The following is a 27321-nucleotide window of genomic DNA, read 5'->3' on the forward strand; positions in this document are numbered from 1 at the left end:
CACCATTAAACACTTTCTTTTATGAAAATTGCCATGGTCATGGTATCTCTTCACAGTAAGAGAACACAGAAAAAATGAGCCCTAATTCCTAATGGCCTGCTCCCCCTCACGCTGTGGGAACAAGAGTCCCAGACTGCTCTGGTTGGGTGTCTCCTGCTTGTCATTAAAGCCAGCCGTTGTTGCTGAAATCCAAGCGCAGTGCCTCCTCCTCCTTGGGGCCCAGCTCCTGCAAGGGGGCACGGCAGGGACCTCCATAATAGCCAAACCAGTCCATGGCTTTCTTCAGCCCTGGTATTCCGAAGCGCCGGGTCACCTGAGAAGAAGCACTTGTTAGACAAGACTGCAGGAGCCCTCACCCTCACCTCGGATGGACACACACACCTACCTAGACCTTGGCATCTGTTGCTCCATAAATCTCCCACCCTCCCGTAAGAAACTCTAATCAGTGGTGTCCAGGGTGCACTGAGGGTCCAGATTGGACTCTGGAAGCTGGTTGGGTATGGAGAGACTCGGACTGAATAAAGACATTCCCTGTAAGGTTTTAGGAGAAACTCTTCTCCAACAAGAAGAGAGGCATTCAGCCCTCATGCTGGGATAGACCTAGGCCTAGAAGAAGGCAGAAGTGTTTTCACAGAAAGCAATATATTATTGGATAGAGGGGTTTGTTGTATAACTATATGATTTATTACCTAAGCAACTTCTCTTCCCTAGAAACACAAAGGGGCTGAACAACATGGTCACTAAAGGCTTGCATATTACAGTGGGGCACGGGCAGCTACTGTCACTGTCTAAAACCACAAGGGCATTTTACAGACTGAATGAGGCATCCAGCTTCTTTCCTTTTGTTACAGCAACTGATCAGAAATATTGGAATGACTCCTCGATGACCCAAAATTTGGGAAAGAACTCATTATTTAATAAAGTTCCGTTTGGGGTGAAGGGAAGCTTTAGAGGCGTGGGGTTCATAAAGATTAAAAGACTACACTAGAGGCCAGCCATCGTCAGCAAAAATGTCTTCGTACCCATGATTTTTTTTTTTTTTTTGGTTTTTTCCGAGACAGGGTTTCTCTGTGTAGCACTGTCCTGGAACTCACTCTGTAAACCAGGCTGGCCTCAAACTCAGAGATCCGCCTGCCTCTGCCTCTCAAGTGCTGGGATTAAAGGTGTAGGCCACCACAGCCCGGCTCCATGATATCTTAATTGCCTGGGTTTTAAAATCCCAAAGCTTTGTAGGTGGCAAAATCTCCCAAAAAAGATAGAACCACGAAAGACCTGGAGAAAACCTTGTTTCTACCACAAATTTTCAAAGGTAGCCCATGGGCTTCCTCCTCAGCCCTGGAGAAAGGTTTGGGTGGCAAAGTCCTAAATATAGCCTGGGGCAGGAGGCTGGCTGGATGGGAAGACGGGGCATCCCCTTGGACAAGGACAGGGCAGTATGGTGACATCAGGCTGCTGTTGGAGTATCTGAGCCTACAGCTCAGGCAGCAGCAACAAGGTGTTCCAGGCATTCCTGAGTGTGTGCCCAGGGCTGGCGCATGAGGGCACAGCCTGAAGGGTGGGACAGGATAGGGTGAGATGACCTCAGAGAGCTTTAATGGCAGCGGGACTTCCCATCTCTCTGAGAACTCTGCTTCCTCTGTAGAGTGAGATGGTATCTATGCTCACCATAGAGAGGACTCTAACATCAGATGAGAAGACACCACCTCCTCCTGTCCTGGCAGGATGCAGGTGTGGGGCCCTTCTCTCACATGGAATAGTCAGAGTGTCCAGGGCCTAGATCAGCTGGAAGGCTTTATTTCTACAAGTTCTTAGAACCGACTGACAGTCACTTCCTGGAGAAGCTCTGCATCCAGGAAAAGGCCTGCTTTTTCTCTCAGTTGTCTTTCCTCTAAATCTGAGGAGAGGACCCAAGCTAGGAAGAAGACATAGAGTTCACCCACATCTTGCTACAAAGAGTCAGCCACTGTGTAGTGTATAGCAAGCTGGAATACTTGCCTCTGATGAAAAATTTATACAACAAAAATAAATCAAGGTAAGGTGGGCCCAGGGGCCCAGGGCCACCATGCCAGCAACTCAGGCAGCTGGGGCAGGACACTCATAACCTCCTGGCCTGCCTGGGCTACAGACAAGGTTCAAGGGCAGCCTGGGCAATGTTTAGTTTGTTGATTTGATTTTGTTTCTAGAAACAGATTTAGGGGAAAAATGTTAATGAGTTTATTCCCATTAAAGCCAGAAAAGTAAAATGATAATAAATTCTTAAGTATGTATCAGATATTTAAACCTAAAGTAAGTAATGCCCTCGGTTTTATTTTGTTTTTGTTTTTTGGATTTTGGTTTTTTCGAGACTAGGTTTCTCTCTATAGCCCTGGCAGTCCTGGAACTTACTCTGTAGACTAGGCTGGCCTCAAACTCAGAAATCCACCTGCCTCTGCCTCCCAGAGTGCTGGGATTACAGGCGTGCGCCACCACCGCCCAGCTATGCCCTCGGTTTTATATATCCTATTTGTTATGTATTATTTTCAACTATGAATGTTCAGGGTGGGAGGGGGTCACAACCTGGGAAATTACTTAAACTTTCACGGTTAAGAAGATAGAGACATTTGTGTTCATACTTTCCGATGGCCACAGATGAACACTCTGGACATTACGGAAAACAGGCAGACAAATCTGTTCTGGGTGTAGGATAGATGTCTTCAATCCTAGCACTTGGGAGGCAGAGGCAAGTGGATGTCTGTGAGTTGCAGGCCAGCCTGGTCTACAGAGTGAGTTACAGGCCAGCCAGAGCTACACAGAGACCCACTCTCAAAAAACAAACAAACAAACAAACAAACAAAAACAAAAACGAAAACTCTGAAAGATAGATTGAAAAATGGAAGATCAACCAGGGATGACAAGCCCTTAGGCACATCACAGTGATGAGTCCCTTGGTTCATAAAACGCCAGTGGGCACAACTAATAACATTCCCAGCAGGAGCTGGGGACTTGGCTCAGGGGGTAAAGCACTGCCAGGCAGGCCTCATGCCCTGAGTTTGATCCCTGGGATCCATATAAAGGTAGAGGAAGAGATTCAACCCTACAAAGAGATTCACATGTGTGGCAGGGCATGCAGGTGCCACCGCAATAATAATAAAAAGATTCAAAATAAAGGTTCTGCAGTTTAGAACACTGGCTGCTTCTCCAAGAGGTCCTGAATTCAGTTCCCAGCACCCACATGGTGGACTTACAACCATCTATATCGGTAGTCCAAAGAACACAATAAATCCCCATAGCTATATGGTTTCAACTAGAGAATGTTACAAGATGTTTGAAGATTTAATATCAATTCTACATCATTTCTGCCAGGAAACAGAAAAGCAAGGAACACCTAGTTCATTTGATGAAGTTAAACTAGACTCAGTGGAGGAAGAAGGAATTGGAGGAAGGAGGGAGGGGAGGAGCAAGGGGAGGAGGGAGAGGATACAGGAGGGGAGGAGGGAGAGGATACAGGAGGGGAGGAGGGAGAGAGGAAAAGAGGAAAAAATAGACCATTATTCCTCATGAATAGAGACATAAAATTCTTAGCAAAATATTAGTAAATTAAATCTCAGCAATATATCAAAATAGATACATACTCTGAATAAATGAGGTTTGTCTCAGGAATGCTCATCTGTGTTAGTATTTGAAAAGTGGTTAGCAGTTGGGGCAGTGGTGGCGCGGGCCTTTAATCCCAGCACTTGGGAGACAGAGGCAGGAGGATTTCTGAGTTCGAGGTCAGCCTGATCTACAGAGTGAGTTCCAGGACAGCCAGGGCTACACAGAGAAACCCTGTCTCGAAAAACAAAAACAAATAAACACAAACAAACAAACAAACAAAAATTCAAAGAAACTGAGGAACAGAGAGCAGTAGTTTCTTTTATAATAAGCATCTACAAGAACCCAGACCAAGTGTTATACTTGTGAAAGGCTGAGTGCTTTCTCTTTGAGATCAGGGACCAGGAATTTTATTCATGCTAGCACAGAAAGTCCTGGTCAGTGCAGAAAGGTAAGAAAAGCAAATCAATGAGACAAGTCAAGGCAAATACAATTAATTCTTCATACGTGTAGATGATATGACGTCTATATGTAGACCATACGACATCTCTTTGTAGATAGGATCCCTTTGTATACATGATACAGTGCCTATGTGTAAGCAATATGACATCTATGTGTAGATGGTATGAAGTCTATGTGTAGATGGTATGAAGTCTATGTGTAGATGGTATGATGTCTATGTGTAGATGGTATGATGTCTATGTGTAGATGGTATGAAGTCTATGTGTAGATGGTATGAAGTCTATGTGTAGATGGTATGAAGTCTATGTAGACCATCCCAAAGAATCTAAAAATGACAAGAAACGCCTTCTGGAACTACTGAATGAGTTCAGCAAAATTACAGGAGATTAAGATATTTAAAAATCAGCTATAGGGCTGGGAAAGTGATATGGCAAATTTCCTAGCATGCTTGAAGCCCTGGGTTTCACCATCATCATACATGCCACACCCATGACTGCGCGTGTGTGTCCATGCACACAGACACATACACACACACACACAGAGTCATGTTTCTAAGTACTAGAATAGTAGTAATGAATAAACAGATAGTGAAATTAAAATACAATTTCTCTTGCCTGACCCCGCCCCCAAACATGAAGTAGTTGGATGTGGTGATGTATGCCTTTAATCCCAGAACTTGGAAAGCAGAAACAGGCAGATTTCTGTGAGTATCAGGCAAGCCAAGGCTACATACTGAGACATAGGTATATGTTTTCAAACTACTTATAGAATTGGTGGCACTCACCTGTAATCCCAGCACTTGGGAGGCAGAGGCAGGTGGATTTCTGAGTTTGAGGCCAGCCTGGTCTACAGAGTGAGCTTCAGGACAGCCAGGGCTATACAGAGAAACCCTGTCTTGAAAAAACCAAATCCAAAAAACCAAAAAAAAAAAAAAAAAAAGATTCCAGTAACTAGAGAAAGGGGCGTGTGTAAGGATCAGACAAGAACACAGGGCACTGCCTTCCCAGACTGGTCTACAGATTAGTAATTCCTAGAAAGAGGTTTTTTTTTGTAGATATAGATGAGATTATTCTAAAATTAATATAGAAAGACAAGTGAGTCAATTACCTAAAGCAATATTGAGGAAGAAAACACCAGACAGAAGCGGCCTGTTGAAAGTCATTTGAGCCCTGTCCCCTGCAGCTGACAGTCCAGGCTGCAGCCCAGGGGCGCCACAGACACACAGGTCAATGGAGAGAGCAGAGAGCCCAGAACTAGACTCTCACAAATCTGCCCCACTGGTTATTGACAAAGGCAGAGAGGCAGTTCAATGGAGGAAAGAAAGCTTTTTGGAGGCCCTGGATATTCACAGGCAAAAAAAAAAAAAAAAAAAAAAAAAAAAAGGAACCTTGGCAAAGCTTCAGGCTTTACACAAAAATTAACTCAAAATGGGTCACAAACTTTTTACAATGTAACTATAAAACTTGTAGGAGAATAATATATTTAGCAAGGAGAGCTGAACAAAGACTTCTTAGGCTTGACATTAATAGTATGATTCAAGAAAGAAAATTGACTTCATCAAAATCTCACTTTTTTCAAAATTTAAATTTAAAATTTAAAATTTGATCGACTAAAAGCATGTAAAGAAAATGAAAAAGACAAGCTAAAGACTAGGGGAAAGTATTTGTAAACACGTATCCAAAAAAGGACTAGTGTGTAGCTCTTCAAAATTTAACAATTAAGAAAAACATCCACTTAGAAAAAGGTGAGGATGGGAAAAGAAGGCCAAGGTGGGGTCCAAATCTGGGTCCAACAAAAGCAGTATTAGTAGCAAATCAGGGGATGGGAAGACCTCTGTCTGGATCTAATCTTGGGCTTAAAGCTTTGGTTTTCATAGTTTATGGTAAGCAGCAACTTGCTGAATAATGACTTCCATTGAGTAAACATTTGGCTCTGGTTATCTTCAGGGATGCTGTTGGCTCATGATCCAAACTCAGGGGACTCTGAAGGTGGAGCTGGGATGAGTCGGGAGAGGGAAACACAGTGTTCCCAGGCACATGCTCTCAGCAATAATGCAGTTGCAGAACTTTAAGTTTGTGTCTTCCAGATCCAGAGAAGAACAGATATATTTAAATCATTCTTGTTGAACAGTTTTTATATGTACAGTATTATGGTACATTTTTTTTAGTATGATAACTTTTTTTGTATTTGTACATTGGACTGCTGTAGTTACACTTTTTTATATTAAAGGAAAAAAATCCTTGTAAAAAAAAAAAAAGAAAAGAAAAGAAAAAGAAAAAGGTGAGGAGACAGACAGGGCAGGGCTAGAGCGGGAAACTGCGCATGTCTGAACTGTACAGTGCCTTACTCTGACAGCTTTCCTGGAAAATCAACTGCTAGCAGAAGCTAGCGTACGATTTCCAGCCCCAGAAAGAAGAAAGAAAGCAGGCTCAGGACAGAAACAGATTTCTGAGTTAAAGGATGTGACAAGCAAATGCGTGAGAAGAAGCTCAGTGTCCTTGGCCACACGTCACTGCCCCGCTCTCAAAAGAGCCGAAGTCAGACCGCACAACATGCATGCTGGTGGATGCGCACACACTCACATTAGGCTGAGGCAGGAGGATCTCAAGAGCCAACGAATCCAAATCCATCCTGGGCAACACAGTGAGCCTCCATTTCAAACAAAATAAGAAAATGCCCCTGTCCAGTCAATTTAAATATTAAAACAACAAGAAGCCTGTGATTGAACAGGGGAAAGGGAGGCAGGGCTATGAGTTTGAGAGACAGACAGAGGAAGGAAGGTGAAGGAAGAGGAAGATGGTTCAGATTCTACATGGCTTCCATAGTCACGGGTAGCGATAAATATCATAAAGGATAGAATTGGGATAACTTGTCTAATCTAGGTGGGCAGCTTGAAACATCAGTTGGCTCTGAAATTATTGGGTGGGCATCTTGTGAATTGAAAATTTATTGATATATAAATTTGACTGATTAATTATAAAAAAATGAAGAATATGCATTTTTTTCAGTTTGTTTCAGATTTCAAAATAGCTTAGATCTTGATCAGCATTCTCTGCTAACTCCTCCCTGACCCACTCCCAAAAGAACTAGAGCACGAGGTCTGAACTATACAGTGCCTTACTCTGACAGCTTTCCTGGAAAATCAAAATATCTCCAGGTCTCCCCTGCCAGCCACTCTGACTTTTGGCATCGGTACCTTGTAATGGCTGTGCTGCCTTTAGGCTTTGACTCTCTAGGTACAAGGCCAGAGTTACTGATGCTGCCACCCCTCGGGACACTTGTTTCAATGCGTATTCAGAAGCAAAGACTGCCTGGATGTGCAAAATGAAAAGGGTTGGACATTTAACTGGCCTACGTGGAAACGCCAATGAATTCCAAAGCCTGAGAACGGACAGAGCTCACTCTCTCTGTGATCAGGGTTTCCTGGGGAAGGCTGTGGGGGTTGCCACACTGGGACATTCTTTACACGGACTTTCTGAGAGGGAAGCTTTGAACAGGGACCCCGTGCCAGTAGAGCCTGGAAGCTCACCGCAGTGTTGGGCTCAATGAGGCGATGCTGCAGTTCCTGGGCAGCTTCCCACTGTCCTGTGAGGCAGAGTCTCTCCAGCTGGCACACCTGGGCCCCCAAGACATTGGCCAGGCCACATATGCCCCCAACAGCTCCTGTCGAAAGGAGACATAGATCATCCATCAGGGAGGGCCACGTGCCACCCAGAATCCGAAGCCCTGGGCCCTATACCATTTCATTTGGGGAAATGTAGATTTCTATAATCTTTGAACATTTTCTGTGCATCTGGAATATGAATTTCCAGAGGCAAAGACTCCTGTGTGTTCAAAGTGAGAAGTCTGCATGCCAGCTGCTATTCAGAATCAGCCACAGGGCAGGGAACACAGCCTGCAGGACAGCCTTCCCCTATCTCCCATCCACAATGTTCCCCCAATAGGATCTTGACACTTTAGGTTGAGGAACTAGGAACTGGAGTTCTGAAATCTCACTCCTTTGGTTAACTGGTAGGGAGGAGGAGAGTGCTCTGGACATGAGGTCACTTTTGCCTTTGCTTGGGCATTTCCTCCCCTTTGCTTTGTGATTGTAGTGGGAAATAATTATAAAAGTCTGGCCCGCCAGGCCTCTGCATCACACCTTCCAAGTATCCGGTAAAGTGTGACTCTTAAACTTGAATAGTTAACCAAATATATTTATGTATACAAAACTCCCAATTACATAATGCCAGATTTACAATGATAACATCTATCCCAATATTTCTAACCTCTCCAAAACACCAGAAATATGTCTGAAGCCGTCTGGATATCCGCATCTCCCTCTCTGCTCCACTTGCTCCTGTGGTCCACCAAGCCTCCCTCTCTCTCTCCGCCCCTCACTCCCCTTAGCTCCTCCTCTCTCCCCTCCAATCACTGGCCTCTCACTGACTCAATGTGAATGGATAGGAAATATCTTGCAACACGTGATGTGAAAACCAGCCTTTGATTGTGCTCCTATGATGAGTTAAGAGTAACCCTAAGATAGTTGCTCAAGACTGGAAGGAAGGCAGTTTGGAATGGGCCCATACTTCTGCTAGTTGTAAGATACCACTCTGGGGCCAGGGAGGGTCTGTGGGTAAGAGATGCTTATAAATTAAGCCTGATGACCCAAGCTCAATCCTCAGGACTTCAGCAGTAGGAAAGAAACATCTTCTCAAAGTTGTCTTTTGACTTTCACATACATGCCATCAAGCACGGATACCCGCATACATACACATGCATGCAACATAACTAAGATACAATTTTAAACTCATGTGGTGGTGGTGCATGCCTTTAATCCCAGCACTTGAGAGGCAGTAGCAGTGGATCTCTGAGTTCAAGGCTAGCCTGGCCTATAGAGAGAGTCCAGCCTGGAGGACAGCCAGGGCTACACAGAGAAACCCTGTCTGGACAAAAAAAAAAATCTTTAAAAATTTAATGAGAGCAAGCCAGGCGGTGGTGGCACACACCTTTAATCCCAGTACTCTGGGAGGCAGAGGCAGGCGGATTTCTGAGTTCGAGGCCAGCCTGGTCTACAGAGTGAGTTCCAGGACAGCCAGGGCTACACAGAGAAACCCTGTCACAAAAAATCCAAATCCAAAAAACCAAAAAAAAAAAAAAAAGTTAATGAAAGCGAACTTATTTAAAAACAAAAGACACTCATAGACTCATAGACAGGCATGGTGGTACACACCATTGATTCCAGCACTCAGGAAGCAGAGGCAGGTGGATCTCTGTGAATCCAAAGGCCAGCCTGGGCAACATAGCAAGTTCTAGGATTACATAGAGAGACCTATCTCAAAAAACAAATGAAAAAATACTTATGTGCTGGGTACCGTGTCAGATGGAACCGGCCTTCTAACCCTCACCAGACCACTTTCATATTTAGGGTGACAGGGCAAGGGCAGTGAGGGCTAGTGTCGTAAGAGAACAAACAGCATGGTTGAGACCCCAACTCAGGTGCCCCCCCCCTCCAGAGCCTGTGCCCGCCCCATCCCACTTTAGAGGCTGTAGGGTGGTAAAGGGAAATGCATAAGAACCTTGACCAAAGATCAGTCTGATCAGTCTGCAGAGCCTAGAGGTAAGGGAAACCACTGTTGTCTCCCAGTGCTGAAAATTCTCCAGTCTCAGGACCCTGATGTGTCTGTCCCTCCCCCCTACCCACCTGGGCTGAATCCCACTTGAACCCAAAGGCTAAAACAAACAATAGCAGCTGGCCTTGGTGGCATTGCTAAGAGGCTGGATGGAAGAGAGTCTGATCAGACAGCCAGAAGTCCCATCCCAACCCCCAAGTCTGACAGTTCATTCTGTCCCATGGAGAGAGGCAGAGGAAAGCGGACTCCTGGCCTAGAACGGAGGCCCCAGACCTCTGCTCTGAGAATGATTTACAGGGTGACATTAGAGGAGTTAATTTTGTCAGCTAAGCATGGAATTGGGACCTTACCAAACTGCAGGCATCCCTACAGGCCAGCACTGTCCTCACACACACACCCGAAAGGGTCGAGCCTAAGCACCCAGAGTTGAGACAACTATTTCCTGCAGACCCAGATGTCTTGGTTGGTCAGGGTGGTTGGAGAACGGCAGGATGCTTACCCACAGCGTAGCTGGCCAGGAGGAAGCCAACTGACCCAGCCAGCACCTGGAAATCCTGCTTGCTGGTCTTGTGAACAATCAGCCCAATCCTGGTCACCTGCAGAAGTCAATGTGGTGTGAGAGCTCAGCCCAGACCTGCCAGCCTGGATGGGCTGGGCACGTGCTGTCAAAATACCCAAAGGGATGATGCCTCAGGGCGCCCAGCCGACAGGCCGAGCCTGGGGACTGACGCAGGTCTCAGAGCTGCTCTGGGTTAGAAGCTGCCAGGCTGGGACCAGATGAAAGGGAAGGAGGTCCCGGTCTGGGAGCTGCAGTCACTCACATCTCCACCGCTGTCCTTCAAGCCAATGATATTCGGGTGCTGAGACAATGCAACCACGGCATCCACAGGCAGCTCTAGCCCTGTGTTGGCTGGGACACTGTACAGCACTACAGGGATTGGAGAAAGATCAGCAACCTGTGGGCCCAGAGGAAAAGGAGGAGAAGGCAGTTGCCTGGGTCTGAAGGGCTGCAGGCCCAGCCTTACAGCCCTGGACTGGCTCACTGCGGCAGGGCTGTGTGGCAGGTCTGCTTCCTGAAGTTCGGGTAGCAATGGCGGGTAGCAAGTTTCTGAGTGTTGTCTGCACATCAGGCACAGCTGGAAGCTATGTATGCTGCAGAACTCATGTAACACTAAAGAAGCACACGGGTGAATGCCATTATTCTCCCTGTTTTTTTAAAAGGATATTATTATTATTATTAATTTTGGTGGTTTTTTTTTTTTTTTTTTTTTGAGACAGGGTTTCTCTGTGAAGCCCTGGCTGTCCTGGAACTCACTCTGTAGACCAGGCTGGCCTCAAACTCAGAAATCCACCTGCCTCTGCCTCACAAGTGCTGGGATTAAAGGCGTGCGCCACCATTGCCCGGCGTTATTTTACTATTTTTAATCATGAGTATATGCACGCGAGTGCTGGTGCCCTCAAAGGTCACAGGTCGGTCTTCTGGAGCTGGAGTTGTCGTGTATGGTTGCAAGCCACCCGACTTGGGTGCTGGGTATTGAAGTTAGGTCCTCTGTAGGAGCATTATGCACTCCTAACCACGGAGCCATCTCTCCAGCTCCTATTCTCCCTCTTATCAAGGAAAGGAATCTGGTAGAGAGAGGTTAGGTAAGTGCTCTACTGTCACACAGTTGGTACATGATGGCTTCGTGCCAATGTCCTAGAGTGGCTATTAACACAACCTATGCTCTTCATTGCTAGCTTCTCCTTAGGCCCCGCCTCCGGCTCTGTCAATCTCTTGGTCCCTGACCTCCAGTCCACGCCCACCGCTCCACCTACCTTGGTGTAGTGTTGAATGAGCGCAGCGCTGCTCATGCGGCCGCGATAGTAACAAGGGGTCACCACCATGGCGACATCAGCGCCCACCTGAGCCATGCTGACAGTCATCTCTACCGTGGCTTGTGTGGCTGCAGTGAGGGAGACGGGAGAAGGGAAGCAAAGCAGGCCTCAGTGCACCCCAGCAGAGGCAAAATTCGACAGACCCCAACCCCAGGGCCAAGGAGCCTGGACTCCGCCCCCACAGCCCCGCAACCCCAGGTCCCAAGGCTTCGTGTCCTCACACTCGCAGCCAGAGCCGGCTATCAGGAGCTTGTCCTTGGGTATGGCCTGGCGCACGCGGCTCACCACCTCCAGGCGTTCGAGGCTGGTCAGGAACGGAAACTCTCCAGTAGAGCCCTGGACCACAAAGCCTGCAACACAGTCCCGTCAGTGCAGCGCACCCATCCCGACCATTTCAAGAATATCAGGATGCTGATATTGAATAGTGCCCAGGGCCACTTTCCCACCACACCCTGTCCCATCCCTGTCAGGTCATAAACAGAGGGTTCTTACAGATGCACAGCAGTTTAAGTGAAACATTTTAATTACGCCAGAAAGAATAGTCCATAACATACCTTGCAGCACCCATGACAAAGCCCCTCGTTACCTTCCACTTGGGCTTTCTGCCCCAACTCAAGTGTTTATTGCTCTTTTTTTTTTTTCCGAGACAGAGTTTCTCTCTATAGACCTGGTTGTCCTGGAACTCACTCTATAGACCAGGCTGGCCTCGAACTCAGAAATCCACCTGCCTCTGCCTCCCACAGTGCTGGGATTACAGGCATGTGCCACCACTGCCCGGCATGTTTATTGCTTTCTCCCCGTCTTTCTACACTTGCAATAAATGTATAAAAATTATTATATAAATACCACGAATAAGATTTTACCTCAGAGAAATGGTCTACCCTCCTGTTTATCCTCTCAACCATTTGGTTGAGAGATTTCTGACATATATCACTTTCAGGTGTCAACGTTTTCGTTTCTTTGAAAGCCAAGCAGAACTGATACCCTTGGCAGAACCCGAGAGAAATGAGTGTTAGCAGAATCACTTCCTCTTGTGTTTTTCCATTTACTTTCCCCCCCTTTTTCCTCTTCTCCGTGCCTGGGATGGCTAATCTCAATTGTCAGTCTGGTGAGATCTAGAATCACCCAGAAGACAGGTTTCTAGGCATGCGTATGAGGGATTGTTTTGATTAGGCTATTTGGAGAGGGCTAACCAGCCCACTGTGGGTAGCACCATTCCCTAGGTTAGGATTCTGGATGGAATAAAGAGGAGAAAATGAACTGAGAAAAGTCATTGCTCTCTGCTTTTTGATGTGGGTGCAACGCGACCCCCCTGCTTCAAGCTCCTGCTTTTGTGATGTTTACCCTCCAAGATGCAGTTGAACCTTATACACTGAGCCAAAAGAAACCCTTCCTCCCTTAAATTGCTTTCCTCCAACAGTGGCTGAGATGCCTATTTAACCAACAAAAGCAGACCTGGTTGTCAGCTTCTCCCAGCATCCCTCAGTCTCCATTTGTCTCGGGATGGCTGGCGCATCCCTCTACCCCACCTCTTCAGCCTAGGGGCTGAGTGGCTCTTCCCTTTACAGTCAAAGTCCAGCCCTTTGCCTGCCCACCCCTCTTATTCTTCTCCTTCTTGGCTACTCTCGGTTCTCCTCACATGACTCAGGGGTCTGTCCACTCAGACTCTCCAGATGTCCCTACCTCTGGCTTTGCTCTCCCTTTTATCCACAGTAAGCTTTCTCCTCTTCCATTACCTCTCCTTTCCTTTCCTTTTCTTCCTTCTTTCCTTCCTTCTCTTCCTTCTCCTCCTTCCTCTTTTTTCATTCAGTCAGGGTATTTTTATCAGTGTTAGGAAAGGTAACTAAAACAATGTCCTTCCACAAAATCAAATAAGCCAGCAAGTGGAGTGTCAGAGTCCCAGCAGTCAGAGGAAGAAGCAAAGTTGCTGCCCCGGAGAAAGTTCCCTGCCCTGAGATGGACAGGAAGTGTGTTCCTGCAAGCCAACCTGTGGGGAACTCAGCGTGATGACCACACAGCTTCATGTCACACACCTTTCCCGTGTTTACTGAGGCCTTAGGCGCCACTGAGAGAGCTGCCAGCAGCCTTTTCTTTTCCTTTGTAATACCACAAGGAATCACGTTGAAACTAAAAGGATTTGGCTTCAGCTAGGTCATGTCCTGAGAACTGTTCCTCAAGCCTGGGAAGGGAGAACCTCTTATTTTGCTGTTTCCTCCCAGGGTCCCACCCCTTTGAAGAAGCTGCCTGTCCTGGTGAGGGCTCCCATTAGCCAACACAGGACCAGTCCTCAACTATGTCAAGACCGAGATCTTGTCAGCTCTGTTTAGTTGCCATAGCTGTCTATCTGCTGCTTCGAGCAGTGACAGGCTTTTACTATGGCCCCAAACCTGGCCACTGTCACTCCCGAGTCACTGTTCCTCTGGTAGACAGTTCCAGAAACCCCTGGGTTCCATAGGTAGATCCCAAGGCAGGACAGGAGGATGTGATGCCCTGGGAGGCAGTCTCCTGTGGCAGTCTTCTGCTCTCAGCCCCCTGTCTCTGGAATCTGGGACTAGACCTAAACCTGGGGCCTTACAGAGTTGGTTTAAAAGCTCAGCTAGGAAAATGTCCAGGAAAGTACTTTGATGTCTGGGACCTGCAAAAAAAGCCCCTCCTTCACTCTGGCCACACATCCCACGCAGGCCCGGCGCATTTGCTTCAATCTGGAGAGGCTCAGAACAAAGGACCTACAGGGAGAGGAAAAGCAGAGCAGGTAGCGTGGCTGGAACTCAGTCCGGAAAACCACGACCAGCGCTCGGGGTGGCCCTTTCACCAACTGAGGGCACACAGAGAGATCTTATATCTCAAAATTATAATTTCCAAGGAAAGAGGGGAAAGGGAGCAGGTTGGACACACAGTTCGGTAGTTAAGAACACTTGCTGTTCTTCTTGAGAACCTGAATAATTCAGTTTTCAGGTCTTTTGTTTTTGTTGTTTTGTTTTTGTTGTTGTTGTTTTGTTTTTGGGTTTTTTGTTTGTTTGTTTTAGAGACAGGGTTTCTCTGTGTAGCCCTGGCTGCCCTGGAACTCACTCTGTAGACCAGGCTGGCCTCGAACTCAGAAATCCGCCTGCCTCTGTCTCCCAAGTGCTGGGATCAAAGGCGTGTGCCACCACGCCCGGCCAGTTTTCAGGTCTTTTTTTTTTTTTTTTAAAGATTTATTTATTATATGTAAGTACACTGTAGCTGTCTTCAGACACTCCAGAAGAGGGAGTCTGATCTCATTACAGATGGTTGTGAGCCACCATGTGGTTGCTGGGATTTGAACTCAGGACCTTCTGAAGAGAAGTCAGTGCTCTTAACCGCTGAGCCATCTCTCCAGCCCCAGTTTTCAGGTCTTTTTTTTTTTTTTTTTTTTTTTTTTGGTTTTTCGAGACAGGATTTCTCTGTGTAGTCCTGGTTGTCCTGGAACTCACTTTGTAGACCAGGCTGGCCTCGAACTCAGAAATCCACCTGCCTCTGCCTCCCAAGTGCTGGGATTACAGGCCTGCGCCACCACTGCCCGGCCAGTTTTCAGGTCTTAAGTGGGCAGTACATAACTGCCTGTGACTCCAGCTCTAGGAATCCAGTGCCCTCTCCAGTCCCCACAGACAGACACAGGCAGGCAGGCAGACAGACAGACAGACAGACACACACACACACACACACATGACTCGTGTGCAGGACAGACACACATACACAAATATGTAAAAGTTAAAGTTTTTTAAAAAAAAGAGAAAATGGCTTAACTAAACCTTAGCTTCCTTAACCTAAAAACAAAGACATCGGTATTTCTCTCAAATAGGGAAGTTAAAATGAGTTAGTCTTTGTAAAGTACTTATACCAGAGCCTTCGGAATGATGGGCATTAGGTATACAAGACCTTTGGAGTTAGAAGAAAGTTAACCTTAAAGCAGGAGTGTGGCTAAGCCCTCACCTCTCACCTCCTGTCTCCGCTGAGCAGGGGGAGCCTCTCTCAATGGGCCTAGCTGCTCAAGTGGGTGAGGCTGCAGCTGAGCAGAGCTGGGGATGCACAGGAGACCTGGTGACTTACCGTGGCCAACAGGAGACAGTGTCTCCTAGAAGAGGTAACCTTGGTTACTGCTATGGCCTCTCAGGTGTTTCAACATGGCTTCCCTCCTCTAAAGTATCACCCAGGGGCCCTTGTATAGGTCTCTTGGCTTGGACCCTTTCTCCTCTGAGCTTCCCTTCCCAGTTCTTTATCATGTTCCCTGTTGTATGCTCACATGTGAAGAGGTGCTTGGAGCCCTTCAACCACGCCAAGGGATCAGACAAGCATTTTCGCCCTGGCTTCTACAGAACATGAAGAGACAGCAGACAGACTCCAAAGTCCTCCGCTCTGAGTTTTATAGCCACTCTTCTGCTTTCTCTCTAACCTTTACCCATCTCTTAATATCCCCTGTCCATCAAGACGGGTGTGTATGTCTGTGGGGGGGGGGAGGGGGGAGGGAGGGAGTGTCTTAGAGACCACTTGCTTGGTTTGTGTGAGGACCTCCTTAGATTCCTAAGAACCACAGGAGCAAATCTGTCAGGGTTCTCTCCCATCTACAACACACTGCCATTCTCCTGCCTCAGCACAGTTGTTCACAGTATGACTTTGTTTCAACACCAGCAAAGACACCTCAAAACTCCAAGAGCTGTTAAGTATCTCAAATCCCTGTCCCCTGGGCCCTGTAGCCCACAGTATCCTGCCGCCCTGCTGTGTGCTCTTCTTGCTTGGCTTGGAATCATTCAGTTAGGGGCAGCAGCCCTGCTCATGATGTCCAATACAGACTCTCTGAGGTGGGTGTTGATAATTTGCTGTATAAAGTAATCATCCAATATCTGAACTGGAGGCTAGCCTGATCTACAGCCAGGACTACAAAGGAAAACCTTGTCTCCCCAAAATAAGCAAGCAAACAAAAATAACCATCATAAACCTGCAGGCCTGAGGCAGTAATTTTTTTTAAACATGATCTAATTTATAACCACCCTCTGGGGGGGAAATGCTTGACAGAATGCCTAAGCAATTTCCCAATGAACTTTAATGGAATCAGGCCTGGAACTGGGAAGCCAGCCACTTCCCAGCTGACTCAGGACAGGGTCTGCTGGCTGTTTAGCTGCCTTTTGTGTTTAGCCTTAACTGAAGTCATCTGATTGTCTTTTCTTTTTTTTCCCTAATAAAATGTCTTCACCAAGAGTCTATTTGAGTGCCCTGCCTCTGGACCATTTTGCTTACAACAGGACTGCAGTAAAACTTAGACATGTATTCGTTTTGTCGACAAGTGTTTCAGCTTTGCATTTTGAGGACAAATGGGATATGCAGAATACCAAATGCGCAATAAGGATCTTCTTTATGGCGCAACCAGCAGAACCGAGAATGAACATGGCTGCTAGATGAACACTTAATCAACTTGAAATATTTTCATTTTTGTTTTTCTGACACAGAGTCTCTTGTTGCTTGGGCTGGCCTCAAACTATAGAGCTGAGGGCGACCATGACCTCCGGACACTCCTGCCTCTTCATTTTTGATGTACTGAGATTGCATTTGTGCACCACTGTGCCTGGCTGAAACTTTAAAAAAAAAAAAAATCCAAAATTGTGAGTTAATTTGAAATTTTATGTAAGTCTTTGAGAATGTGATTTAAGATATCCCAAATACATGTTCCTTTGTTTTTTTCTGGGCAGAGGAACAGACCCGTGACCTCAAACACAGTTACCAGAGGTTCTACTAGCGTGGAACTATATCTCCAGTCTTATGTTTGTACGTTTAGTCTATTTCAGATGTCAGATTTCACCACTCTCTTGCTTTTTTATGCATGTTTTCAGCCTCCATATACTTTCCTCTGTGATTGACCCTAGTTTTTTTTCAAATAAAGTATATATGTGTCTGTGGGTGGCTGTGTATGTACAGGTGCACGTGTGTACACATGTGGGCTGGTGGGGTGTAGGCATCTATGTGTGGCCATGTGGCAGCCAGAAGACAATCTCAATTGTTGTTTCTGTCTGTCCTGTTTTCTGAGACAGTCTTTCCCTAGCCTGGAACACACTAAGTTACGGCAGCGGGCCAGAAAGCCCAGAGATCCACCGGTTTCCGACTCCTCACTTCAAACTTCTAGGAAATACTTAAAATATGCAATTAAAGGGCGTTCCTTTCATGGAACCCCTCTCACTTGGAGGAATTCTTTCTCAGTTTTCCTGAGTTCATATTTATTCTGCTGAAAAATAATGTAAATAAAAATTCATGTACATTTGGGGCAGAGGTTCAGTGGTTAAAAGACTATTGCCACCTTGATAAAAGCTGCTAACCCTGAGTTAAACCCTGGAACCCACACAAAGGTGGAAAATGACTCCATAGAGCCACCCTCTCTGATCTCTACACATACGTGTCATACGCCAACAGTAAATTTAAAATTTAATCCATACAGATTCACACTAGGGATGTCCAGAAAATAAGACTACTTCCCATCTGAATTCCATAAAAACCAACTGACCACATTTAAGGTGTTTATGAATTTGCCTATTGTCTGGGGCCACCCACCGACTGGTAACCTCCCTGGCAAATTTGTCACAGATTCAGATCTATGTCAAAGATTTACTTGGAAGTCAGCAGTGACTCGGCAGTGACTCGGGGACCTGTCCAAAGAATCTCAGAGGTGGCTGCTTGACTGGGAAGTAGGGGGTCACGTCTTACTCCTTGAAGCCCAGGAGGCAGACACAGGAAGAATGCCAGGCTGGTGGGAGGACACAGGAAGCAGGGTTTGTGGGGATGTCAGGGATTGGCTGAGAGGCAGAGTGGAAGAGGATGGGGAGACAGCTCTGAGCAGAGGTCAGGAGACCATGGGACTGTGGGGCAAGCTGGATCTAAAATCTCTTACTAAGTCATCCAGGAGGCGGTATACCTCTGAACCTCAGGGACCTTCTAACAGAGAATACATTCCTATGGCTGTGGCTTAACACAAAGCATCTACTTCAACACATCACAGCAGGGCGCTCAGGAGGCAGAGGCAGGCATATCTTTGTGAGTTCAAGGCTAGCCTGGTTTACACAATGAGTTCCAAGACAGCCTGAACCACACAGTTTCAAAAATAAAACCATGAGCAGAAGTGGTAGTCCAAATATTGGCAGCATCTATAGTAGCCACAGTCACAAGTCAAGCAATGGTGACATGCCCCAGATATGTCTCATACAGGTGTCCAGCTGTGGGCACATGGATCCCCGTGGACCCTGGAGACTTGAGATGGCACCAAGAGAAAGGGGCCTAAAGTCTCACCTGGCTGGCTTACGCTCTGCCGAAAGCCTGTCTCTGGTCCCTCTTCCCAAGCATCTGGCTGGGTCCGACTCCTTAGCAACAATAGGCAGATGGGATTGAGGCCTCTAGCAGTACCCTATCCCTAGCATCCCAGACCAGGGGGAGACTGTTCTGGTCCTAAGTCTGATACAATGAAAAGGCCCCCCAGCCAAGGCCCACTTACAGAACTGCTGGGGACACACCCTCTCGTCCAACCCTGCCTAGAATTCAGTTGGCTACAGAGCCCCTGGACACAGAGTGAGGGCATGCAGGGCTTTATTGGCTCCATTCAGGCATGTGGAGTCAGTGTGGGGCTTGTGGTTGCTCCTGTAATCTGCCTCATGTCTTCTCTCGTGGGTCTTCAGGGCTCTCGGGCTGTTGGAGCTGCGTCCTTTCGTCCCTCCCTCATGACCTCTGCTGGGGCCAGAAGAAGCAGGGATTTGGTTGGCAGTCTCTCACCCTGACCGCGTAGGTTTCCCCATAGACGAGAAAACAGGCCTGTGCATAAGGGCCAGCCCTGCTGGGGGGGAAGGGACACATGGTTGAGTGGCTTCAAGAGTCATAGACTTGGTTTCTGCGGTTGGGCAGACTATGGCTCTGATGGCTTGAGTGACCTGGCTGACCCTGGTGACTCTGATGACTTGAGTGACCTGGATGACCCTGGTGGTTTGAGTGGCTCAGATGACTCGGGTGGCTTGAGAGGCCGGGATGACCCTGGTGGCTTGAGTGGCCCGGATGACTCTGGTGACTTGAGTAACTTGGATAACCCTGGTGGCTCAAGTGACTTGGATGATGACCCTGGTGGCTGGAGTAAACAGGATGGCTCTGGTTGCTCTGGTGGCTTGGATGGGAATGGTGGCTTTGGTTACCATGGCGACTCTGGCTGTAGACGGTGTGCGATTGGTTGGCACCAGCTACAGCGGTTTCCCGGTGAGTTAGGAAATTCCCTTTCAGTTTTATTTCCACCTCCTCCAGAGCCTTCAGCTCTTCCGGGCTGATGTTCCTGGATTCTGCATGGCCCGTACGGTGGTAAGCCGAGGAGCGCTGCAGCATGGAGTTGGCCACGTGGTGCCCCTTGGCATCAATCTCCTTCGTGCAAGCTGCCACAGCTGCCCAGGTGTCATCCTCCATGGACGGGGACTTCCCTGACTCCCTCTGCACCTCTTTGCTTACTGAGCTCCCAGATATCTTCTGTTTGCTGGCAAAGGAATCTCGGTGCAGAGCTGCCCCCCTCTCGCCATGTTTGGTGGTGAGGGTATCCACGTGGAGGGTGGTATTGGCTTCTCCATGCCTGCTTTCAAGTGGGTGCCCATTGTTGCTGACGTAGCGGTAGGTGGGCAACCTCTCCTCGGACAGGCGGCTGAAGTGAGATTTGATCCAGCTGTCATTCACTCTGTGGGACTCCGGAGGCTTGTCTTCTGTCTTCTCTAAGGTTGCCTTCCTCTTCCTCCTCTGAGCCCACAGCATGAGGCCTCCGCTCCCAAGCAAGAGGGCGGTCCCCAGCACCACCTTGCATGATGGTTGCTGGAGGAACTCCAAGAAGTCCTCCAGGGCCCTCGGCCTCACACGGAGCTAAGAGCACACTGGAGGTACCGGAGCCCAGATGGTAAGGTTCATGCTTGAAGGGGCCGGAGCCCTGCAGGTGTCTGGCAGGCAGGCCCCTGCCTCCCCCTCCCTAGGATGCCCTCTGACACCTCAGCAATGAGCCCCATTGTGAGGAAGGCAGGTGGGGGGTGGGGTGAGGCCAGGCCCCCACCCCCACCCCTATCAGTCAGACCTAGTTTGGCAAGCCTTGTGTAAGGATCAGGTCTTGTCTCCTGCCCTCCGTAGAAAGAAAGATAGAATCATTTAACTCTTCTGCCTCCCACGTCCAGTGCATTCTGCTGTCTGTCCTGCTTAATTTCCAGTCTTTGGTTTCCCTTGTTCCCGGTCCTGATCTAGTGGCCCCCACAGGATAGAGGCTACTGAGTCAGTTTGGCCATGACGAACTGGGACCACTCATTTGGACTGGCATCCATCCCTGATCAATAACTGTTGTACTCAATACCCAGATCCATCTCTGTTGTCAGCACAATATCCCTAGCTCTATTTCAGGGAAGAGTCCGAAGGGAGAGGGTCCAGGAAGGGGCTCATACCAGGAAGGGGCTCATACGGAACGATATGAGGTCACAATTGAGAACAAAGACTAGGCAGAGCAGGCAGAGCAGGCAGCACAGCTTCAGGGCCATTCCAGGGTACATTTTGCCTGAGTGACAGCCTGCAGATACAGGATTTGTCCCCTGGTAAACATGACAAAGTTTTGAGCCGTGGCCGCCTTAGCCAGGCTTGCCACTGATACCTGTCCAATCTTGAACTCCTATGTATGTGGGGTTAGAAACAGGCCTGTGCTACTGTTGCCCTCAAGGCAAGTAGCATGCTTAGAAAATGCCAAAGGTTCCTTGGAGAAGCTTTGTAACTGGAAAAATAGGCAGTTAAGAGCAGTTACAGAAGTCTTAAGTTCAATTCCCAGCAACCATATAGCAACTCACAATTTACCTAATATGGGCTCTGTTATCTTCTGACATGCAGGCATACATGCAGAGAGGTCACATACATAAATATTTTTTTGTTGTTTTTCTAGATATTTTCTCTATGTAGCCTTGGTTGTCCTGGAACTCACTCTGTAGACCAGGCTAGCCTCAAACTCATAGCCTCAAACTCATAGAGACCCACCTAACTCTGCCTCTCAAGTGCTGAATTAAAGACATTGTCACCACCCTGCTGGCTGAAAAAAAAAAAAAAAGTTATCTGAGAGGCTGCAAAGATAGGTCCAGAGAACTTGCTGTTCTTCTAGAGGACCTGAGTTCAGTTGCCAGCACTCAAGTCAGGTGGATCAGTTCTCTGCAACTCTAGCTCCAGTGGATCTGGCACTCTGGCCTTATCTGGTGCTTGTATTCACACGCTCACGCCCATATGCAGACACACACCTAGACAAAATTAAAAAGAAAATATTCTTTAAAAGTGGTTGCCAGATGTGGTGGCACACACCTTTAATCCCAGCACTCAGAAGGCAAGGGTAGGCAGATCCCTGTGGGTTCAAGGCCAGCTGAGTCTACAGAGTGAGTTCCAGGACAGTCGGGACTATGTAGAAAGTCTCTGTCTCAACCTCTTACCTGCCTCACAAAAACTGTTATTTGAAATATTTTTTCCTTTAATCCCAGCACTTGGGAGGCAGAGGCAGGTGGATTTCTGAGTTCGAGGCCAGCCTGGTCTACAGAGTGAGTTCCAGGACAGCCAAGGCTATACAGAGAAACCCTGTCTCGAAAAACCAAAAAAAAAAAAAAAAAAAAAGAAAGAAAGAAAAAGAAAAGAAAAAAGAAAGAAGGAAAGAAAGAAATACTTTTTTAAACCAACTAATACTTTTTATGTACACAATTTTTTTTCTCTTTCCATGGTCCATTCTGTGTGGGGAAGGAGTAAGGCACAGCGAAAGGCCTTGGGGACCTCACCTCTCCAGCCTTGCTGAAATAGCCCTGCGATTGTCTACTGACCTCACTGGAAATAACAACTCAAAGTCCACCTCTGAGGCTATTGACAGGTGTAAGTCCAGGGCCAGTGGCCTTCCTGGACAACCCTTCCCTCTGGACCTTGCTTATGACTTGCTACGAGTTTTATTTTTATTAAAACACTTATAATTACATCACTTTCCTCTTCCATTTACTCCCTCTAATGTTTTCCATGTCTCTCCCCTCCCTCCTTCTCAGATTGACGATCTCTTTTTCTTTATTGTTACACATATGTGCACATATATATACATATATATGCATATCTCCGTACATATGTATGCAGATATGCATATAACCATGTGCATAACACAAATACAACCCACAGAGTCCATGTGTACATGACTTCAAGGCTGGCCACTTTGCACTGGAAAGCTAACTAGAGGTTCATCTTGGGAGATGCTCATTCTCCCTCTCTTGGTAGTCAGTAGTTAACTATCATTCTCTGTCTAGAGGATGGAACCCCATGAGATTTCCCCCTTCCTTATCGATACTGTCATTGCTCGAGTCTGATTTAGGCACACCGTATTTGGTTATAAATTTTATTTTACTTAAATTTTTAAGTATTTATTCATGTATTTATTTATTATGTATGTAAGCTGTCACTGTCTTCAGACACACCAGAAGAGGGCATCAGATCTCATTATAGATGGTTGTGAGCCACCATGTGGTTGCTGGGAATTGAACTCAGGACCTTTGGAAGAGCAGTCAGTGCTCTTAACTGATGAGCCATCTCTCCAGTCCCTTACTTAAAATTTTTTTAAAGCTGAAGATTATAGAAACTTTTACTCAAGGTCCATTTTTATAACTGGGCACAACATCAAGTCTGCATCCTGCATAAGATAGGAGAACAGAAGAGCTGACACCATTGACTGCTTTTTTGTTTCAAAGAGCTGCTTCTGTATAAGATTGACAACCTTTTGCATAGTTTATAATTTTCTTAACTACTGGAGACATCCCTTATCCACAAATAAGGGCCCACTTTCACTTTCCAAAATAGCTAATGGAGGGCTGGTTTGTTGTAGCTGACACTAAAAGCAGCCACTGCATAGCTTTTAAATTCTTCCATGATTTTTTTTTGTAGTTCAATGGAACTATTGTGATCCAGAACTGACATGTATTTTCTATAAACAGAGGCTAAAGGTTTTGCATGTTCCTTTTATTATTGTGGGTTTTTTAAAAAATACATTTGATAAAGTATTAGCTAATCTGTCCCCCAAAAAAGTCTTTTGCATTTATTTATTTGGGGGGAGGGGAGAGATACATGTCATAGCATGAGCATGGAGGTCAGAGGATGACTAGCAGAAGCTAGTTCTCCCCTTCTGCTTTATATAGACGATTGGACTTAACTCATTGCTTGACAGCAGGAGCCATTACCCAATGTGCCATCTTGCCCCCTTTTATTTTAAAAGAATACTGTTCCTTTAAACAATCAGCACAAATTAGCAATACTTTACCAGCACTCAGGATGCAGAGGCAGGGATCTCTGAGTTCGAGATCTCTAGATCTACAGAGAATTCCAGGACCACCAGGACTACACAGAGAAACCCTGTCTCAAAAAATCAAACCAAACCAAACAACTCCACAGCTTCAGACTAAGCCTTCAAGAATATTCTCTGTGTTCCCTGAAGCATGAAGGGCAGGCTCCTAGCTCTTCTTTGGAGGGCTTGTTACCCACATGGATACAAAGTAGCAGTAGCATTTGGCAACTGTCTCTACATTCTCCCGAGTGTGTTAGAATGCAAGGTCTATTCCAGAAAGAGAAACGTCAGTGTTTGACTAAGTGCTAGAACGGTGACAAAGTAGCCTTGACTCTTCGTCCTCTGTGCCAGCAGCATGGCCGATCACCTTGGGGGGAATTATATTGAGCCACATAGCTAAGAGCCTGAGGGCTTATCTCCGGTTTTCAAGTAAGGAAACTGGATTACAGAGGGAGTGAGATTTCTCAGTTGCTATAATAGCCAGACAGAGGAGTCTTCCAACTCCAGACATTGGGCTCTTCCTCCCAGAGCCCCAATCTCCTGCTATGTGGTGAATGGAGGAATCAGACATCAGGAACCCAAGAGCCAAATCCCTCCCTCTACCAAAAAACAAACAACAAACCTGCCCAGGGCACCCTGATGCTGGTTGCAGGAGTTAGAGAGACAAGGGGGGAAGTCCAAAGACAATTCTGGACATCTCTGTGAAATCCTAGATGCAGGATTTCAGAAATACAATGGATACAAAAGCCAGTTTTCTGGCCCCTACACTAAAGTGTCCTTGACTCTTAGGCTGAAGCAGAGAGTTCTATTTGAAGCTAAGATTATCATGCTTTGCTTAAAGGAAATCAAGCCTCATCTCCCTCCAGACAGGCATAAGCAAGTTCTGGCAGACTTGTGTGCTCAGAATGTGCACCCACAGACCACTAGTCCCTTGACAAACATCATCTGGGTACTGAGCTATGAAGGAGGCTCAGCTGGGCCAGTAGTCACTGTCACCAAGCACAAAGCAGCTTTGTTACAGTGTTGAATGAAAAAATAAAAATAGGCAGGCCGTGGCGGTGCACGCCTCTAATCCCAGCACTTGGGAGGCAGAGATAGGCGGATTTCTAAATTCAAGGCCAGCCTGGAGTACAGAGTGAGTTTCAGAACAGCCAGGGATACACAGAAAAACCCTGTCTCGAAAAACCAAATAAATAAATAAATAAAAAGGAAGGACGTGACTGCTCCTGGGTGTGGTGGAGGGAAAAGTTTATTGTAGGTAAAGGGGAAAACATAGCCAGAGGCAGAAACATCTGGTAGAGTCCAGAGTGAACGTGACCCTGATCCCCTGAGGAGAACAGGGAGGGAAAGGAAGATGTGAGGGACAGGAAGCAGGTACAGGGGACAAGAGGTAAAAGAAAGGGTGGGTTACCAAAATGGCTGCACTATACAGGGAAGAGCCTCTGCGATAGGGCAGCCCAGACCCTGGGCTGGAGATTCAGGGAGGGGGCACTACAGGGTGGGGTACGCTAGTCATACCCTGTAAGAGGTAGGGATTGAGGGATGCTGGGAGACCTTGGCAGCCAAGGTCCGCTTTGGTATGTTAGATACTTCCAGGGTTTGAGACTTCACAAATGCCACGTGTACTTTTAATAATGATCACCCCAAGGGTTTGTACCTCCCAATATATAGCACTATAGAATTTATACCATGCTTTCTCCTCCCATTCTTCCAGATTCTTCTTCTGGCTACCCCACAGTAAGAGCACTATCACTTCCGCCTGTCATATGAGGAAACAGGGTTAGAGTATCCCACAGAATAAGACCACAGGCAGAGCTGAGATTGGAAACCAGAATCCACTGTCCTAGCTGCTACCCTGTACTTTCTCAGTCGGAGCAAGGATGTTCTCAAAACTGGTTCCCACCAAACGATAGGGATTTGTAGGGATTTGTAGGGATAGTCTTAAATGGATCCCACAACTTAGATGGAGGTGTTAGAACCAGTGGGCAGAACAGGGCTTCTAATCAGCAGTTCAAGTCTCAGCTCAGCTATGTGTCTGCTGAGTGGCTTCAGACAGTGACCACGTTTTAGGAACCCACGTTCCCACCTACAAGATGGTGTCATTGACAGTACTGACCAGGAATGGCCCTGGGTGAGGGGGATGGGGTGGAGCTGGGCAGGGGACCGCCCTTTTCTACCTTTCTTTTTCTGGACCTGTGGCTGTGAGGCAGATGAATCTCACAAATAGGATGTGGTCTGTGGCCTCAGAGAGGGGACCCAAGTTAAAACAAGAGGTGGCTCAGAGGATCCAGCACATGGAGACGCAGTTCTGCCAGGCGGGCTCCAGGGGAAGGAGGCTGACAACCGGTCGCCCTTCCTAGCTAGTGCCTCCCATCAGGAGCAGGCCTAGTGGACAAGGAGGCCCTCATACACAGCGCCATGTTTTCACTACAATAACCCTGGGAGCAAAGAAGGCACCTTAGCCTGTCCCAGCTGGGGAAACAGAGGCAGGCGAGGCTCTGTCCAAGGTCCCAGAGTTTGCCCACTCCCCTTCCTGGATCTGGCTCCTAATTGCCGGCTTACCTCGAAAGGGGAAGGTGGCCAGTCTGTTGAGGTTCTCTTCCAGTTTCCCATAGTCTACTTCTGCGGTGGCGGTGAATGGGGTGGTCACGGGTGGGTAGATGCCGGCGATGTCTACCTTCTTGCCCTTCACATTCCTAGACAAGCTCCTGCTCAGGCCCTGCCTCATGGAGGCCCAGATTTGGGGGCCCAGCATTTCTGCAGGAGGTCTGAGGCCCAGCTGTCTGTGACCACAGGCGAACTGAGTTTGGACTCCTTTTTTTCCCCCACTGTTAATGATCTACATACCCAGTTAAAAATTTGTGTTCCCACCACAACGTGCGGGCACGGCATGCATGGGAGTGTGCAGCTTTGTACAGGGTGTCCCAGGGTCAGGGTCGGGCCTGGAGTATCCAGGCAGGCTTTCTTCCCTGCTGGGAAGCAGCTGGAGAAACGTTAAGATTCTGGCCTCAAAAAGAGCTGGCTCCTGGCGTGTCAACCCTAAAAACAGTCTCTGACAGGGTCCTCTTCACACAGCCCCAAGTCCAGGAGCCACCCAGCCCCGACCCCAACACGCACACCCTCCGTTTCTAGGCTGGTTGAACGGAGCTGATTGGCTGATCCGGCTTGGCCCCACCCCACTGCAGCCACCCACTCGCTGTTCCAGAAGCGCTTGTGAAAAACCACTCCTCCTGTCTTGCTAAGCTTCTGTTGTTGTTAGCCCTCTGCTGGCCACACACAGACACACAGCTCCATGGAACAGTCTTGGAGATAGGGAGGGAGCAGAGTATGCCACAGAGTGAAATATATCACAATCGCAGCCCTAGGGATTCTGAGAGAAAAGCAGGATGGTAGGCCAGGCCGGTGTAGGGACACCTAAGAGACTCCCCTCGTTCCCAAGTTCACTCTAGCACCCAATCTTTGTCCTTACGTGCT

At 47.4% G+C, this 27321-nt stretch overlaps 3 protein-coding genes across 3 annotated transcripts in view; 1 reads left to right on the plus strand and 2 right to left on the minus strand.

Moving 5' to 3' along the window:
* Hoga1 (4-hydroxy-2-oxoglutarate aldolase 1) lies at nt 1-26978 on the minus strand. Its single transcript, XM_052185822.1, has 7 exons — nt 26410-26978; nt 11741-11869; nt 11460-11587; nt 10466-10600; nt 10144-10240; nt 7562-7695; nt 1-313 (listed from the first exon to the last, which is right to left on the minus strand). Exons 1-7 carry the CDS (start codon nt 26600-26602, stop codon nt 164-166), a joined length of 966 nt encoding a protein of 321 aa, XP_052041782.1. The 5' UTR covers nt 26603-26978; the 3' UTR covers nt 1-163.
* The window catches only part of Mms19 (MMS19 homolog, cytosolic iron-sulfur assembly component), a 173363-nt gene that overhangs the window by 42747 nt on the left and 103295 nt on the right, over nt 1-27321 (plus strand). The gene's annotated exons all lie outside the window — the stretch shown is intronic.
* C1H10orf62 (chromosome 1 C10orf62 homolog) lies at nt 19377-20291 on the minus strand. The gene has a single exon (XM_052185834.1). The coding sequence runs from the start codon at nt 20289-20291 to the stop codon at nt 19377-19379; it is 915 nt and encodes a 304-aa protein (XP_052041794.1).

The sequence above is a fragment of the Apodemus sylvaticus genome, chromosome 1 (genome assembly GCF_947179515.1).
Source record: "Apodemus sylvaticus chromosome 1, mApoSyl1.1, whole genome shotgun sequence".
In the NCBI taxonomy this organism is placed as follows: Eukaryota; Metazoa; Chordata; class Mammalia; order Rodentia; family Muridae; genus Apodemus; species Apodemus sylvaticus.

What these genes read in the sequence shown, in the direction of transcription:
- C1H10orf62 (XM_052185834.1), bottom strand. Translation starts at nt 20,291, where the DNA reads ATGCTGTGGGCTCAGAGGAGGAAGAGGAAGGCAACCTTAGAGAAGACA.
- Hoga1 (XM_052185822.1), bottom strand. Translation starts at nt 26,602, where the DNA reads ATGCTGGGCCCCCAAATCTGGGCCTCCATGAGGCAGGGCCTGAGCAGG. An exon ending in AGCCGGCTCTGGCTGCGAGT is followed by an intron (nt 11,588 to 11,740) that starts GTGAGGACACGA and finishes CCCTCACTGCAG; the next exon opens with CCACACAAGCCACGGTAGAG. An exon ending in CCTGGCCAGCTACGCTGTGG is followed by an intron (nt 7,696 to 10,143) that starts GTAAGCATCCTG and finishes TCCTTTCGACAG; the next exon opens with GAGCTGTTGGGGGCATATGT.